General features: G+C 40.5%; 1 protein-coding gene across 2 annotated transcripts; it reads right to left on the bottom strand.

Moving 5' to 3' along the window:
• Nucleotides 1-698: 698 nt before the first annotated feature.
• phrf1 (PHD and ring finger domains 1) lies at nucleotides 699-12,553 on the bottom strand. 2 transcript variants are annotated; one of them, XM_072436004.1, is made up of 20 exons: nucleotides 12,444-12,553; nucleotides 11,832-12,002; nucleotides 11,175-11,291; nucleotides 10,256-10,449; nucleotides 10,092-10,175; nucleotides 9,884-10,017; nucleotides 9,649-9,740; nucleotides 9,386-9,564; nucleotides 9,067-9,190; nucleotides 8,871-8,989; nucleotides 8,607-8,800; nucleotides 8,249-8,365; nucleotides 6,825-6,979; nucleotides 5,366-6,730; nucleotides 4,453-5,308; nucleotides 3,155-4,272; nucleotides 2,797-2,867; nucleotides 2,336-2,470; nucleotides 2,119-2,250; nucleotides 699-2,035 (listed from the first exon to the last, which is right to left on the bottom strand). In XM_072436004.1, exons 2-20 carry the CDS (start codon nucleotides 11,914-11,916, stop codon nucleotides 1,898-1,900), a joined length of 5,409 nt encoding a protein of 1,802 aa, XP_072292105.1. In that variant the 5' UTR covers nucleotides 11,917-12,002; nucleotides 12,444-12,553; the 3' UTR covers nucleotides 699-1,897. The 2 variants fall into 2 exon arrangements, with proteins under 2 accessions (XP_072292105.1, XP_072292104.1); XM_072436003.1 differs by having other exon boundaries at nucleotides 4,453-6,730.
• Nucleotides 12,554-17,149: the final 4,596 nt, after the last annotated feature.

Here is a 17,149-nt window from a genome sequence, read left to right as displayed (position 1 = left end):
TGAATAAAGTTATTTAAAAGCATCCACGTCCACTTGTTTTGTTGATGATGTATGTAGAAACAAATCACTGGCGCTTGTATCTAGTGCATTGTACTCTTGATATACATAATAGTACATATGTAAAGTTATTCTGAATATTAAAATGAAAGTGACATGTTTGTTCATAACACCATAACATGTCAAAGTGCACATTATTCAAAAGGACAGTCCAACTGCTGGAGAAACTGGCCGCCAGGAGGCAAACCACTACCATGTTTTTTGGGACAGCCCAGTCGCTCAGAAAAATTAGCCTGAGATCAATAAAGCGCCGCAGAGCGTTTGTGACATCATTGTCCCACTGCATTTGAACACTGGGGCGTACTCCAGGCAGTGGTGACAAACGCCCTCGGGGGGGAAAAAAATGGATGACACAAATCGCACCAACAATAAAGCTGACTGATATTATAGTGGTCATCACAAAATGGAAAAAAAAAGGTACATTTTGACTTGATTTGAAGGACAGATTGAACAGACTGTGGACTCTGGTCTTGTTTTGTTTCTTTGTGGGTTTTTAAATGTTATATATACTTTTATATTTGGGGAAAAATGTTAGCCAACACAAGCTTCTATAGTTTTTTTTTATTGTTATCACTTCCAGAAATCACAACCAAAACAAATTGAAAAAAGTAAATACATCTGACAAACATGAGCACTTAGTTGTAGTTGATTAACAAATAACGCTTTTGCTCGAATAAAACTTTACAATGCATAAATCAAGTGTTTATCACTCACCATACGGCAATTATGACAATATATACAAATAGTAAACAAACAAAAATGATCCAGTTCTGTCAACGACAGATGAGGAGGCTGTAATAAGAATGAGTCTACTGCATTTGATATGAAATGATCCCTAATGTAGGAATGAGTAGTTTTTTTTTTTTTTTTCATTTTTTACCACAACCTTCCATGGCACACACATTTTAAAATCAGCTTCACCATTTTTATGTAAAAAATATAAATATATATTTAGACTTAGGCTGAACATTGAAGCTACAGAATAAATTCTAGCTCCTGTGACCAACCATTTGTGCACTCAAGGATAGAAAGTAAATTACTCAGACCAGTGCAACATGTCATATGTGGACAAGTCATTCCTTATAAACTACAATCCAATTATTTATCAAATAAAGACAGAATCTCAAACATACTAAATTTCAAAAGTAACATTTAATGGTTATTGTTTAAAAATGTAGATTTGAGTGCAACTTTTTAACTGTATGGCAGAAAGTTAAAATCTATTCTGACAAACTAATAAACAAATCTACTATAAAGAATGTGAGTGTCAGTATCAGTCTATCGTGAAGAAAGGTATGTCCTCCCTTTAAACACATGTTTAACAAATGTGGAAGACAAGCAGGCAACAGAAAATGTAGCTACAAGTTATTCAATCCTAGCTGTACTTACGGTCATTGGCTGCAGTTGAGCGACATGGATGGAACAGAATTTATCAAATCTATATTATTTACAAGCAAGTCTAAAACTGCGTTTCCTGATGATGATCCTTTTATTACAAAAGTTGCATATCACTTTCCTTCTTTAATATTTCCTCTTATTGTTGACAATTAGACAGATTTTCTTTTCCTAAACAAACTTTTCCTCTGATTAAGACCCTACCCTCCCACGAAACAACGTAGAAAACCAGAGCTGGCAATGCTCCCTCTCAGTCAAACTTAATGAGTACATCATTAAAAAGTGCCTCTTTAAGACACATGAAACTTAGCTGCATTGCTCCAGCTCTTGGCAGCAACAATCAAAGCTCCAAAACCACTAAAGGCGCTTTATTTGTTCAAACTATGTCCCCAAATAATTTAATGTCACCTGTCCAATATAGCCAAATGGATTCTGTTTCTTACTATTATGGGCTGGATTCCTGGGATTTGCCCGGTTCATCTCCTTTCCTGTACTTTCTAGCATGTTTGTATTTGTCCACATATGCTTTGACTAGATTTCCCACCTTCACCGGGTTGATCTCTCCACTCTTACTGTGACAAACCTGATGGACATAAATTGACAAAACAAACATTTAGGAGGCAATAGAAAACCCTCTTAATATCCTTTAGTGAACAAATGACTTACCTTCTGCACAGCTTTACGCACAATGTCTTTGTACTCGTCCTTGCTGATGTCTCGATTCTGGTAAAAAGGCTTGATTGCCAGCTTGACCTCCTCTATAGCCCTTTCTTGCATGTGAAGCTTCTTTATGTAGGTCTGGTATTGGAAATGACAGAAAATGTATCAATCGATCCATCAGCTTTACACTGTTAAAATCAGCTGCCGTGTCCAAATCTTTTACCGTGTCCTTCTTGAGTAAATCCCCATCGTCGCCCTGTCCTTGTGCTGACAGCCCCTGTGAACTGTCAGACCCCGAGGACCTCTCTTGGTCTGCACTCTTCGACACGTCACCGTCACTCGTTGTTCCGGTTAGGTCCTGTCGAAGAAATGAGGAGAATGCCCAGTGCACCAAGTCTATATGAGGAATATATTGTGATTGCTATACAACTCAAATGTAGATGATTCACTCTTTGCATGTTTTATTTACATTTCTATCACAAGTAGAGTGGGCTATTTATTTTTAAAGCGTTTTATTTGATGATGACATATCAAATGGCATTGTTTCCACATGAGTTTAGATTTCGTTTACTGTGAAATGACTTCAGTGTAAGTTTCATGTTGCCCACGTGACAATATTTTGAATAGTTTTCTCTTAATCAACACTGCCATCTTCTGGCCTGACGTGATATTTCAAGTACTTACCAGAGAGGATGTGGATGCAGAAGGTCTACGGATTCCCTCCTGTTTAAGCTTCAGTTTGTACAAAGCCACTTCTGAAGACAGAAAACAAAAGGATTATACAAGTGTTTTTTGCATTTTTATATGGTAAATAATTTGATCTGATGCTATATTTAGAATGTAAATAGTTTTTAAATTCAATTTAATTTGAATATTGACCTGGACATTGATAGCTTCAGGTGGTTAATCAGAAGTGTAGGGTTTCGCACAGTTGTGTTAAAGTGATATAGGGAAAATATGATTTAATTTAATATTTTGGACCAAACTAATAGATTAATGTTGTTTACGTGATGTAGAATAAACGTGTTGGTTCAGGACTCACTGCTTGATGACTTGTCAGGCTGAGGCCCCACCGGCTCCTCTATATTCCATGTGACTCTCTTCACTTGTGTTTTGGACTTGGGCCCTGCAGCAGCAGCAGGCTCTCCCTCGCTCTTATCATCTTTTTCCTGTTTGGCTGCCGCTTCTGTTGACTCAAACTTGGATTTGACCAGGTCCAGGTTGTCCAACATCACATCCACATTAAAGTCATCTTCAGAGTCTGAAGATTGGTGAACCGCTTCTTGCTTTATGGAATTGGTTTGGTCATCAGTGCTTTGATCTGGTGGGTCATCTGGAGGCGTGGAAACAGCAGCATCATGTATGTCATCGTCAATGCTACAATCTGAAACAATGGGCTTTTCCTCTGGGGATTTTGGCTCCGGTTGATCAGACTCGCACACCTCAGTCTTAATACTGTGAATGTCGTCCCAACATTTGTCTTCACTAACTGCAATAGGTGTGTCCACATGCTCAGTCTTAATGATGTTATCCGTTGGACTACCTTCAAACATATCAAACGTTGCACACTTTTCTTTCTTGATTTCTTTTTTAGTTTTATCCGGTTTGTCAACTGCTTCAAAGGGCTTCTCTTCTACCTTCAACTCTGTTGGTTCTTTCTTAACGACAGAAGATGTTGATCCTGGTTTGTTAGTTTTAGACACTTTTTCAGCTTTGACAGTACAAGTATCCTCTTTTCTCTTCTCTTTTAAGGGCTTTTTGTCTTTATTAGATGATCTTCTGGTCTCAGCTGGTTTGTGTGTCTTGACTTGAGGCAGGTCTTCTCTCGTCTTCTTTCTTTCTCTAGAACCGGACCTGGATCTATGCCTTTTCCCATCTTTTGAACGGGACTCCACCTTGTCTCTCGATGACTGATGGCGGGACTCAGTCTTCCTCCTGTCTCTAGACCGAGATCTACTTCTAGACCTGGACCGTGCGCGTCTCTTGTCTCTTGACCTGGATCTAGAGCGGGATTTGGATCGAGACTTGGAGCGTGATCGGTCACGCCTTTTATCTTTTGAAGAACGTCTTTTCACGTCTGTGTCCATATTTATTTCTTTGCTTTGCTTTTTATATTTCTTCGTCCTTGAACGCTCCCTGCTGCTGGAGGTGGAATACGACCTACAGAAAAGAGACAATTTCAGTGTATTTACTGGGAAGGCATTTAAGACGTTAAGCTTGGTATAAAACTAAAGATGTACTGGTTCAGTCTTACCAAATTACAATCCTACTATTATAAGAAACTTTGTTCATGTGTAGCCAAGTGGCAAACCATCAAAGTATAGTTTGATGCAGACATACCTGGACCTTCTCTTGTCTTTGGACCGTGATCGCGAGCGTCTAGTCTTTTTGGACGTCTTCTCTGGAGACTTGGAGAGGGAGCTGTCAGAGGCTCTGTGAGTTCTCCTCTCCTTTGACCGGGAGCGTCTGGAGGACTTTGCTTTGTCTTTTTCTCGATCACTTCCTTCGTGTTTAGCTTCTGCGCGGTCATGTCTCCGGTCTTGGTCGGCGCTACCGGTGCCTTGTTTTTTTGTCCGTTCAGTGCTGCTGGAGCCCACCCGCTGATCTTTAGAGGGCGCTTTTTTCTTGGATGTGCTCTTCTCACCGATTGAATTTTTTGATTGTGATTTAATTTCAGTCTTTTCCAACTCTTTAACAGGACTGGAGTTGGATAGAGCTGAAGCTGAAGCTCTGTCATCAGCAACATCCCACTTTTTAACAGGACTGGAGTTGGATGTGGCTGAAGCTCTGTCATCAGCAACATCCCACTTTTTAACAGGACTGGAGTTGGATGTGGCTGAAGCTCTGTCATCAGCAACATCCCACTTTTTAACAGGACTTGAGTTGGATGTGGCTGAAGCTCTGTCATCAGCAACATCCCACTTTTTAACAGGACTTGAGTTGGATGTGGCTGAAGCTCTGTCATCAGCAACATCCCACTTTTTAACAGGACTTGAGTTGGATGTGGCTGAAGCTCTGTCATCAGCAACATCCCACTTTTTAACAGGACTGGAGTTGGATGTAGCTGAAGCTCTGTCATCAGCTACATCTGACATTTTAACAGGACTAGAATTGGATGAAGCTGAAGCTCTGTCATCAGCTACATCTAACATTTTAACAGGACTTGAGTTGGATGCAGCTGAAGCTCCGTCATCAGCTACATCACACTTTTTTACATGACGGGAGTTAGATGCAGCTGAAGCTCTGTCATCACAGAGAGCAGCAGGTGGTTCAGGGGCTGGATCTTCTGTCACAGTCTCCTCTGTTTTTATGGGATACAGTCTTTGCTCCACCGGTTGTGCGTCATCCTCCGTTTCTGATTCTAAGAAATGCTTTACAGATTCATCTGAATCAGATTCTGGATCTTTTTTTACAGCAGTCTCGGATGGAGTTGGGCTCTCAATATGAGAAAATATGGAGCCTTTTTTAAATGTGGCATTTTCTGTGCCCTTTACTTGCGATGTGCCTGTTTCCTGAGCAGTTGTGGTAGTTGGTTCATCTTCTGAATGTGGACGCTGCGTTTCAACTTTTACTTGTTTTAGGTCCCACCTACTTCGTGATGAAACTTTTTTTGAATTGGCAGACTCTTGTTTAAATCGAGAACTACACTCTACATTAATGCCCCCACTTTCCCCATCCGAGCTGCCTGAATCGGATTCAGTAGGATTAAAAGGATCATAAAAACCATGGCTGTCTTTGGAACGTGATGCTAGCAGCTTCTGCTTATCCCGGCGTAATTGTCTCTTTTTTTCGTCTTCATCTTTTTTTGTACGTTGTTTCTGTGGCGTAGATCCACTTGGAGTTAGTGGTGCTATATTTAATCGTCTAGAATGCCACGAATTGCCACTTGAGTTAATGCGGAAACTTACAGAGGATGATGATGAGGAACCTGAAGAGAATCTTTGATGGTTGGTATGTGAGGCAGCAGGTGAGGAAGAGGAGAAAGAGCTGGAGAAGCCTGAGGAAGAACCTGCTCCATCAGGTCTGCTCCTCTGACCCTCCGTCCTGCCATCCTGCTGATCCACAGAATGCCGCCGCTCTTTGTCCCCAGCCAGTCTGTTTATGCCCGTTTCAGGCATGCCAGAGTTGCTGCCGTTTGAACTTCCATTCATTTTTTCTCCATTACTATCATTTTTCACAGAGGCATCAACACGGCTCTCTCTTTTGATTTTTGGTATTCTGGGGAGCACAGATACGTCTATCCACATAGGTTTTGCAGGTGCTTTCAGAGAATGAGACTGGGAGAAGACTTTGCTCTCTGAGGAACAACTGTCTCTACATTCTCTTACTCCATTTGTTATCGAACGGCCCAACCTCTGATTTGGCCGATTAAGCTCATGTGAAAAGGCGTTACCTCTGGGTGGGACATGGGAAGAAGAAATTTCACTAGTGTTTAGCGGAGAGCCTAGAGGTGGATATAGTGGAGAAGAGCTTTGGGAGAAATGTGTGTTTAGGGGGCCTTCTGAATATCCCAGTCTGTCCATGTGGTCTGGTGGTTCTCCTGGGCTGGTCTGTGGGCCACCATCTCCAGAGCTACTGCTTCTGCTTCTGTCTGACCTTATTCCGTTTGTTAAACTTACTGAAAGAATAGAGACAGAATTAGTATCAAGTCTCATTGTGGAATATTATAAAATAAGTTAAAATAACCATTTCACCCAGCTCCATGCACTTACTAGGTTTTAAAGCCTTAAGAGAACCGTCACGATTTATGACCACATCAGAACTGTCCATTAAAAGCATGCTCTGTCCAGTGAGTATGCTGCCCAACAGATCAGGTACAGGTGCTGCTTCAACAACACTGCTAGCCTGTGGGATGCTCACAGGCCTCCTGGCAAAACACAGAAAATACAATAAAAGGGTGAAGCTTTTTCCAGTAAGCAAATTGTGGCCATAATTAGCACAATAACTACGAGAACTAGAAGCCATTGCGAACGACTGAAATGCATGGCCATATCCTGTGCAGTTGCCATGATCACTGAATGACGAGAAACGCATATGATCCTCTTCTTCTTTGGTGTTTATGGCAGTTGGTATCCAAGTGTTACATTACCGCCACCTACTGTAGTTTTATTTTTTTAGACTTTATTCTTTAGACTCCCCCCGCCCCCCACTAGTGATGACGTTGCGTCCGTGATGCCCGGTCATGTGATGATATACCAGGGGTGGGCAATTATTTTCCTCCGAGGGCCGTATTCGAATCCAGGCAAGTAGCGGAGGGCCGGCCCGCGATCATTGGTGTGAAAAAAAATAAATCCCAAAAATTAATTATCAAATAAAATGTCACTTTTCTGTCAAATATAAGCTATTGAATCTATTATTTAAGTCATTTCACGTCATATTTATTAAGGATACAAGTGCAGACAGGAAAAAAGGAAGAAAAAAAAAAACTTACTTTTTTAAATAATACTTGAACAAGCTTGGCGGGCCGGATTGAAAGGCCCGGCGGGCCGGATTGAAAGGCCCGGCGGGCTGGATGTGGCCCGCGGGCCGTAGTTTGCCCACCCCTGCGATATACTGTCAAAGCGGAAAGGAATTTCCACCTTGACGGTATATCGTCACATGACTTTTACGGTATAGCGTTTTCATTGTCTTTGGTGTTTTATGGCAGTTGGTATCCCAGTGTTACATCAGAATAGGTTTATTGCCATGTCAGTGAACATAATTCCAAAACATAGGAACTTGTCTTGGTGGTTCGATGCAACACAAAACAATAAAACAATGAACAATTCAATAAACTATCAGATTAAAAAAAATATAATAATAAAGATAAAAAATTGTCTTAATATGTACACAAATGTACAGTTGTACAGATGTAGTGCAGAAAGTAACCAGTGCAGTGAGTGATTAAATTATGGTTAAAGTGACAGTGTTTAAGAAGTGTTCATGAGTCCAACGGCAGAGGGAAAGAAACTGTTCTTGTGGCGGGAGGTTCTGGTCCGGATGGACCGTAGCCTCCTGTCTGAGGGGAGTGGCTCAAAAAGTCCATGTCCAGGGTGAGAAGGGTCGGCTGTATTGATGAGGGAGCTCATGTAATGTATTACGCAGTCAAAGTATTAACAGGTATAAACTGGAAACTTAAAAAGGAATGTACATGTACCTGGAGAGACTAACTGGTCGAGCCACTGGCTGATGAGAACGGAAGGCAGAGTGAGAGATCCCTCGCCTCTTGGCCTCGAACAGCACAGAGTCGTGGCTCCGCTCGTCCTCATCCTCACTAATAACAATGGAGTTTGAGGAATTACTTTTCAGAATCAGAAAGGGGTTTATTGCCATTTGTCGATGAACAAAAAATCACAAAACATAGGAACTTGTCCACTACCTTTTCCATGATAAAAGTTGCAATGTATATTGAAAGCCATCTTGAACTTTGAATTATGCCAGTCAAATATTGAATAAAAATGTCAAATGCATAATGCATGCCACCATATTCAAGTTAAGGCAATAAAACATCGTACCGGTCAGTAAATGGGTCGAGGTCAAAGGGATCTCCATAGATGGACAGCGATGCTGCACCTATGTCTGCCCTCATGTTGCTCAGCGTACTCTCTGACGGTCTGTAAACGGTTGGAAGGGATGAACTCTTCTTGTCCTTGACAATACCAAGATTATTAGCAATGCGACTCCGAGGGGTGGGTGTCTTCTTCATCACCTTTTAAAAAAAAAGTATATTCATTTCTTTCCTGTTTCTTAATATTAATGTATGCTAATATAACACTCACAAGCCTTCTCCTAGATTTTGTCCTTCTCACTCTCCGTTTTCGCCTCTTGACCCCCGTACCGGCTGCTTTGCCATTTTTGCTTCTAGATTTTTTTCTGCTATTGACTTTCCTGCTCTTACCTGAAGTAATATAACAGAAACATAATATATAACATATTACAATTTGTATAATTTTATTTTAGAGTGTCTTAACATACGGCGACGAGTTGATGAAGGTCGTGAGGTTAGATCCCGTACATACACTGCGGTGTTTAGACCTGCCACCACTGCATTTATGGTTTCATCAAGCCAAGTAGATCGAATCATATATGTAGGAGCCAACTATAAGGAAAACGTTTGTTACTTCACAGTATGTTTAGCCCAGGCCAACTTCACAAAAAAAAACCTGCATGCTTTGACTTGTGTTGCAAGTTACAAAACACAACACAGATTAAATGTATATTAACACACAGCCATACACATTAAGCCTGTATATGTTAGAAAGCCATAACAGAAGCATCACGCTTCATGCCAAACCTCCTGAGTGCGTGCCTGGGTGATCCGATGGCGATTAACATTGGCCCGAACCCTCTCACTGTGCTGGGTGCGGGCAATAGCTCGAGTCTGGCCCACTTGGGAGCGAGCACGGCGAGGTGCAGGCAGGCGTGCAGTAGAAGGAAGGCTGTCTGTGTCGCTTGTTTCTGCAGCTGACGCTCCTGAATCAAGAAGACAAATATAATGCATTGTTAAAAAACAACAACACAGAATTAAATCTTTGACAAGAAAGGTTTTCCACTAACTTGATTGACGGTTGTTGGCTTCACATTCTGGGCAAAACCATTCTTCAACTGGAACAGCATCAAGTGGTGGTGTAAGGCAGTCCATGTGAAATCTATAAAAAGCATTGTACATAGTGAGGTCATTTGTTTTGCAAATTGTTTGCAAAAGTCAATTCTCCTAACCAATCCATACACATATGTTTTACGGCACGTTTTGAGGGAAATTGCGTAAGTCAAAGGTTAAGGTAGATATTACCCAGCATCACACCCATCACAGAGCAAAAGGCGGTCTTCACGGTCACTTCCTCCACACACTTCACAGCTCGTCTCCTCCAGGTCCACATCTACGGTGTCCTGCTCACACTGCTTTGCAGGCTTTTTGATGGTGATCTGCAGTCAAACACAAAATAACGCTCTGCACAAATCATATCAAATGTAATGTCTGGTGTTACGAGGAAACCTACCGCTTTCTGAACCTTGCCTCCGAAGCATGTTCTTAGATATATAACTTTGAAGTTAGTCCGGTCTATTGGACAAGAGTTTGCATTCTAAAATTCATATGCAATAACAAGAATTAACATTTCATTGATTTTTGAGCCTGAAGATGAAGAAAAATATTTAAACTTACCTTTGACCATTCAAGGATGCAGTCAAGGCAGAAGTAGTGCGCACAGTTCTCTGGTGTAGCCACAGGCTGTCTGTTAAATGAATGGAGGCAGATGGGACATTTCTCTGCCTCCTCATCTGAGCTCACCTCTGCATCAGCTGAGGTCCCTGCGCATGCCTCTTCCTCCTTAGGATCAACTTCATCCTCCTCTTCATCTAATCAGAAACATAACAAAATGTTTGATGCATTATTCATTTATTTACAAATGGGATGTACAATTGCACAATTATAATACGTGTTAATATATTGTCAGCTGATGTACTGGACCAGAGGAAACCTTAGGCTAATTTACATATCGGCAGTCCACTGGCAGGAAGAAGGACAGCGCACATACACTCTTTGGTTCAGTTTTAAAGTATTTGATTGTAACAACTCTAAAGGGATTCCACTGTGTAGAGGCCTTCACTGAGAAAGCACTTTGTTGTTGTTGTTGTTGTTGTTGTTGTTGTTGTTGTTGTTGTTGTTATTATTGTGTTGCAGCCAACTGAAAAGGTGCATTTACCGCCACCTATTGTAGTTCTACGAAGTATGTGTTTTACGCTACACCTTTAAAAAAAGAGAGGGAGAAAGAAAGAAAGAGAGCTCCGAAAGCGATTTGTCAAAAGTGAATGAAAGTATGGTGCAGAGAAGCTATTCTTGTGGATCATACAGTTTGCAGCGAGGTAACCCAAAATAAAGTGAACTTTTCAAAATGCAAAAGATTCAGTTTGGCCAAGATGCTACAGTGCGTTACAGGCGTTTTTTTTTTTTGAATACAAAATCTTGATGTTTATACAATGACTAAGGGTCTAATTGCGGTACCCCCAGCCTGTTGGGTGATGCAAAGGGACAAATGAGAAAGTATGAACTGACAGCCAGTAGGTTACTGTAAACACATCACCTTCATCATCATCTTCCTCCTCTTCTTCTTCTTCTTCATCTAAAGGTTCGTCTTCTTCATCCTCATCCCCACTTTGTGACTCCACCTCTTCATCAGACCCAGCTTCATCAGAATCATCTAAAGCAGTGGATCAGAAAAATAAAATATTGCCTTATGTTTACTTTTACGAACACATTGTAAATTAACTGGGGGTTAGATAGACATTGGGGTCCATCCATCCATCCATTTTCTACCGCTTGTTCCCTTTCGGGGTTGCGGGTGACTGGAGCCTATCCCAGTGACTTTGGGCCTTAGGCGGGGTACATCCTGGACAGTGTCCAACTTGTCGCAGGGCCAACACAGAGACATAGACATTACAGACAGTTCACTCTCACATTCATTCACTTGGGCCAATTTAGAGTCACCAATTTTGCCTAACACATGCATGTCTTTGGACGGTGGGAGGAGCCGGAGAACCCGGAGAGAACCCACGATAACACGGGGAGGACATGCAGACTCCACCCAGAGAGTGGAGACAACATTATCAAACCTTTAAAAATGTATATATTTAGTACACTATATTGAAGTTATTACAAATGTTATCATTGTGTTCAAATTGACTTATTGCATTCACAAATCTACTGGTATGACAGGGGTAAGGCAGGGGCATGCACATACCTGAGATTGCCCATGCTGCGGCTCTTTTCCCTTTGTTTTTTGAGGACCTGTTGATCAGCTCGTCTTGGCTGTCATCTTCATCCATGGCTGACCATCAGAAAAAAATGTCTATAATGTATCCGTGAAAGTGTGGCCAGCCGATAGTAAGAAAATGTCGGGTCACGTTTTATGCTGTTTGCAAAAACAACAGAACAAGTAAACAAAATATGAAAGAAAACCTTGAAATATCACATTCTGATAAAGCTTGCCAAACAAATGACTTGCAGCCAAAGGGTTCCCTGAAGCTAGCATGTAGCAGTCATCTGCATTAGGCTAACGCTACATGTGTAAACAAAGAAACAAAACCGCAGCCAATAGTGCGATTTTCAAATGCTGTGGATTTATTGAGATCATTATCTCTGCAATATATACACAATGCAATTTAATGGAACCAAATTCTAACTCATGAGAGTGCAGGCGGAACAAAAACGATTAGCAATGTTAGCAACAGCGTGTTTGCTAAATATAGCCACAGGAAAGCCAGAACCAGTGTGTGACCGGCCGTTCAACAAATGTTCTAATTTACCCAATTATTGTTCTATATTGATATATTTAGCGCTTGACACAACCTACCCAAGGGTAAATGATACACTGTAGTTGATCTTGAGTGTAGTTGAGTGACACCACCGGCTGCTGAAGGTAGAGGCACAAATGGCCTAGTATTTTCTCTTAAAGAGACAGCGTCCCCAAGACTGAACTTCATTCAATCTTTGGCTTTACCAGAAAGCACTGTACACGCGTGAATATGTCTATTCTAACAACGCTTATTCTTTATTATAACTATTTGTATTGGCCACAGGCCATTCAATGGGATTTAAACGAGTGTGAAGAATAATGCATTTTATTATTGTAACAAAAAAGACACTCTTTTTCCCCAAGGCTAGGGCCACAAAGCGTTTATTTTGCATTAATTCAATGCAATATTTGTACAATTGCATGAATAATATACGGTTTAGCCAAAGGATGAATGAATTGATTTATTTTGGTTTTCTATATTAAGAAATAAATAAAATATAAATTCCCCAATTTGTTCAATGGCAACCAAGGATTCAACTGAAAATATGAAAAAAACTAGGCCTAAAGAAGGCTACAAGAGCCCTGTGCAGTTATAGGTTTTACCTATAATCTATTAAATTGCATTTATCCTCATGCTTGTCCCATTCTTCACTTGCGCGCTCTATTGCAGTGAACACAATGTTCACTTGCTGTGTGACCTATGGTAACGTTAGTGAGTGATTTAGTGGTCTACTCTACCAACCAGTGCTCGTAATGTTTGTCTGACAATTATGTCTTGGTTTTTTGCCAATTCAACGCATTAATATTAACACCACAGGGATTTCCTGTGATCTGGCAAAAGGCTTATAGGCTATTGTACATTTCATGCAAGTCTAATTCTAGCCTACTTCTAAAATCAGAGTAAAAAGTGTAATGATCACATTGGGGGCCGTTCCTGTGCTTATTTCTGGCGGTAAATAATTGAGCGTTTTGCTCCGTCACCGTCAGGCTGCATCCTTGGTACGTGCACATCTACACTCCGCTCATGGCAACACGGTACACAAGTAAGCCGAGTGTGCCACTTCCAACAGTAGGGGTAGTCTGCTCATAATCCTCTCTAAATGCCCGCTGCGGCGCTTTGTATTACATATGTGACTCTTCACGGCGCATGGATATTTCTATAAAACCTTGTCGCTTTCACGTCACCCACATAAGCGCTGGTTTGGACAGGAAACTGTTAAAAAGAGAATGGTTTCTTCCTAATGTACGACGTGCGAAAATGAACGCACCGCACCCCAACTATAACTATAGAAATAAATCAAGCGTTATGGTTGCGTTAGTCCCGCCCTCGTTCTCGTTGGATTTGCCGGTCACAGTGCAATACGAGCGCTGATTGGCTGTTGCGGGTGCCGGTTCTCCTCTCATTTGCATAAGCAGGACGGGTTGCAGATGCAGGGGAGTGGGCAGGGAAGGAGTAGTGCAAGTGAACTCAACTTCTGCGTCGGCGGAGCTGTCCAATATTCTTTAAATGCAGCAAACTTTAACCGCGCACTGTGATTTCGTTGATAGAAAAAAAAACTAAAACCATTAAGACTCCTGTCAAACTGTGTACTTGCCTCCATCTTCAGTAGTGGGAAGTTGTGCTTTTAAATCCATCCAGAAGACAAACTTGACTATGGTAAGAAGCTCTTTTTCTACTCCAATTATACATTCAGTCTACATTATGTTAATACATTAATTGGGCTGCAACGACGTCTGTGATTTCATAAACTTTTTGTAATTTTGTAAAAAAAAAAAAAAAATGAAGAAATCATATTTAGGCCCATATTCAGTTTTGGTTGTTTGTTGCATAATTGGGCCACCCTATTGGTCTATTTTTTTTTATTCATAGACCTATCAAAACGATGATGTGTGTTTGCAATCTTTAATCATACGCCATAATGCCGTGTGATGCAAAATAATTACGCGGTCTTTTGTTTACTTTACAGACAGTGCGCTCTCATTGTCGCGTCAAACTGGCGCTCGCTGTGATCTAAAAGCAGGTAAGCCACTGACTAACGCACATTGTGCCATTTGCCAGTTCCACTGTGCGTGTGACAGCGGCTAACCTGGTTTTGGGAACACCACGTCCGAACAGCAGCCGCAGCCGGGACCAGACACCTCCAGTAGCTGCGCACTGTACATGAACTCATGTCCCACGCTTGTAGCTGGGACAGGCCTGTTCAAGACGACTGCCCTCCCAGTGGTCCCTCTGTGAACTGTAGTCTACTTTATAATGTGCACATACTGTACCTTGTTGAGGGGCCAGGCGCCTCATGTGCTGCCCAATGTCTGCAATGTCATGCTGTCAATGTTTATATTTCATTTTTATTATAGCTTTATTAAATATCCAGGAAGTAAACATGTATTCTTAATGCCTTTTTATGATAGTGACATATCCCATTAGTCGATTTACTGTAAAGTGGTATTGGTCAACCACAGCTACTTAGTTTGAAATCAGCATTTTGTTTTGGAAGTTTCCTTTTGAATCAGTTATGAAACTCATTAGTCATTCAGCACCATAATTCCCCCGGGTCATGCAGAGTGCCAAATGTAGCCTGGGTGTTAAGTCGTATCCATCCACGTCTATGTGAATGTCCTTGATTTAAATACCATTTTACATTTACAATTTCAGATTGTACTAGTTAAAAAAAAATAAAAAAAACTGTGACCTCAGTCCGTGACCTCAAAAGTTTTCTCATGATACTCAGAGCAGTCAGTGAAAATGATTTAAAATAGGCTATAGCAATATTCTCCTTTGACCGGCAAGTGTCAGTATTGTACATGTGGTGTTTCCCAGACAGCTAAACAACAATCTTAGGGCTTATATAACCCCTGCCATGCCAGACAAGCCTAAATCTTCCTCTCTGTAATCCAATTAAACATAGTTAATCATATCACGTTGTCACACTTGATATGCAAGGTGAAAAGTTCAACATGTGGCACGAACAGGAGGCACAATTTGGAAGACACAAAAGATTTTTTCCAAACTATATTTTTAGAAATCAACCAGAGTCTAGGGAGGATAGACTTGTGGACGTGATGGTCACACTGTGTGGACGTGCACGTTGCAGGGAATCCATAGCGGTGCAATTGTGCCCATTCAACCCTGCCAGGGCACTGTTTGGGTTTCACAGTTGGCAGGGCAGAACAAAACAAATCATTATCACTCATTACGGGAAAGAGTTGGGCTGCGAAATATGGTTTTGATTTCAGTTTTGAAATACATGGTTGTGGGAAACTTTGAAATAAATGAAACATTAATAATGTATTGCATTATTAGCAGCCTATAAACATTCTAAAATGTTTTATATAATGTTATAATCTGAAGTTACCACATCTTATTCTGTCTAGAAATGTCCATTGTTATTCATAATGTAGGATAGATTATATTTATATGTTGAATTTTATTTCATTTTTTTTTTACATTGTAACATGGTTTTGATATAATAAAATGTGTTGTTATTTTTATTATTATATTGTACTAATTTCCTATAGGATTTTTGCCAGATGGTTTGCTTGTAGAGGGTAGGCAAAATTATTCCACCATTTTAATTTCAAATTATGAAAATGATCAGAATATCTTTTAAAATATACAACCAAAACAGGTTATTTTATAGTTTAGTGGTTTATTTTGTTATCAGACCCAATTTCACCTAAACATTCTGTTTTCAATACAAAAAATCGACTGTCATAATTTTAAAATGACATTATGAAATCATCTCACGACGCCCGGCTCATGCTTCCACTGCCTCAGGAGGTTATTGTCTGCAGCCTTTGAGAGTTCATACTTCACTACGATTTAATTAAATAATTAAAAACTCCCTATAAAAGACACAAAAATGTCAAGCGTCAACTCCCAAACGCAAAAGGATTTCTGCACCTGTGTTGCTCATTTTCACATTTTGTCTAAATGTTGAACCGCAACCAAGACATTTACAGGCACAATTTAAAGCATTCCTGATGCATTGTGAAAATATGGTAATGCATAAGATATTGATACTTTGTCAATGCCGAGCACCCGTTATTTGATTTTATATTGCTCAGCCGTACTTACCTGACACAAATTTTTCCATGATATGGCCACAAAAAAATAAAACGGCTACTTTACATAAGTAGCTTTGCAGATAAGAACTGCACAAATAAAACCAATTCACTTTATTTCTGTACCATAGATCTAATTGTTATAATGCAGTACTTAGAAAATTGAAAGCTCTGGTGATGGCCTCTCAACCAACTGCTGGACACTGTTTGCTGCAACACTCATAGTGGTAATAATATCCTGTTGATATATTGTGTTTCATCGGGCGTGACTGAAGCAGATGTGAAGCTAGAATGTTTGCACCATTTCTCTCACATTCACAATCACACTTTCCCCATCAGCCACCTGTGACTTCCATCTTTTTATATACATCCAGAACTGATCCCACCCTCCACAGAACACAGTGTGATACCCATTGGAAAGGCCATGTATATTTCAATAGTGTATTTATAAAACATGAGCTAGGGGTTACTGTAATTCCCGAACAGTATGGTGGTATATTAATCATTTACGATATAAGCGAGGAACAAGGCGGCGGTGTGGGCTGCTGTTTTTATTCCTTCAGTCAAAATGTGACAAAGTGCATTATTTATTAGAATAAATTGTCCATTGTCCAAGGTCTGCGCACTAAGAAGACCCAGTTATTTAGAGAAAGAGAGGTAGAGTACAAAAAAACCTTAAGTTCTATAATGAATTCAGCATG

The sequence above is a fragment of the Eucyclogobius newberryi genome, unplaced genomic scaffold (assembly GCF_026437365.1).
Source record: "Eucyclogobius newberryi isolate DKJ021-1_F unplaced genomic scaffold, fEucNew1.0.hap1 SCAF_7, whole genome shotgun sequence".
Classification (NCBI taxonomy): domain Eukaryota; kingdom Metazoa; phylum Chordata; class Actinopteri; order Gobiiformes; family Gobiidae; genus Eucyclogobius; species Eucyclogobius newberryi.
Note: the sequence above shows the minus strand (reverse complement) of the source record. Positions and strands in the feature narration are given on the sequence as shown.

Bases quoted from the DNA above. Each gene is read 5' to 3' on its own strand.
- phrf1 (XM_072436003.1), bottom strand. From the start codon at position 11,916: ATGGATGAAGATGACAGCCAAGACGAGCTGATCAACAGGTCCTCAAAA. The intron at 9,741-9,883 runs GTAATATCTACC...TGCTTTTTATAG, and splicing joins TGTGATGGGTGTGATGCTGG to ATTTCACATGGACTGCCTTA. The intron at 9,191-9,385 runs GTTTGGCATGAA...TTTTCCTTATAG, and splicing joins CCCAGGCACGCACTCAGGAG to TTGGCTCCTACATATATGAT.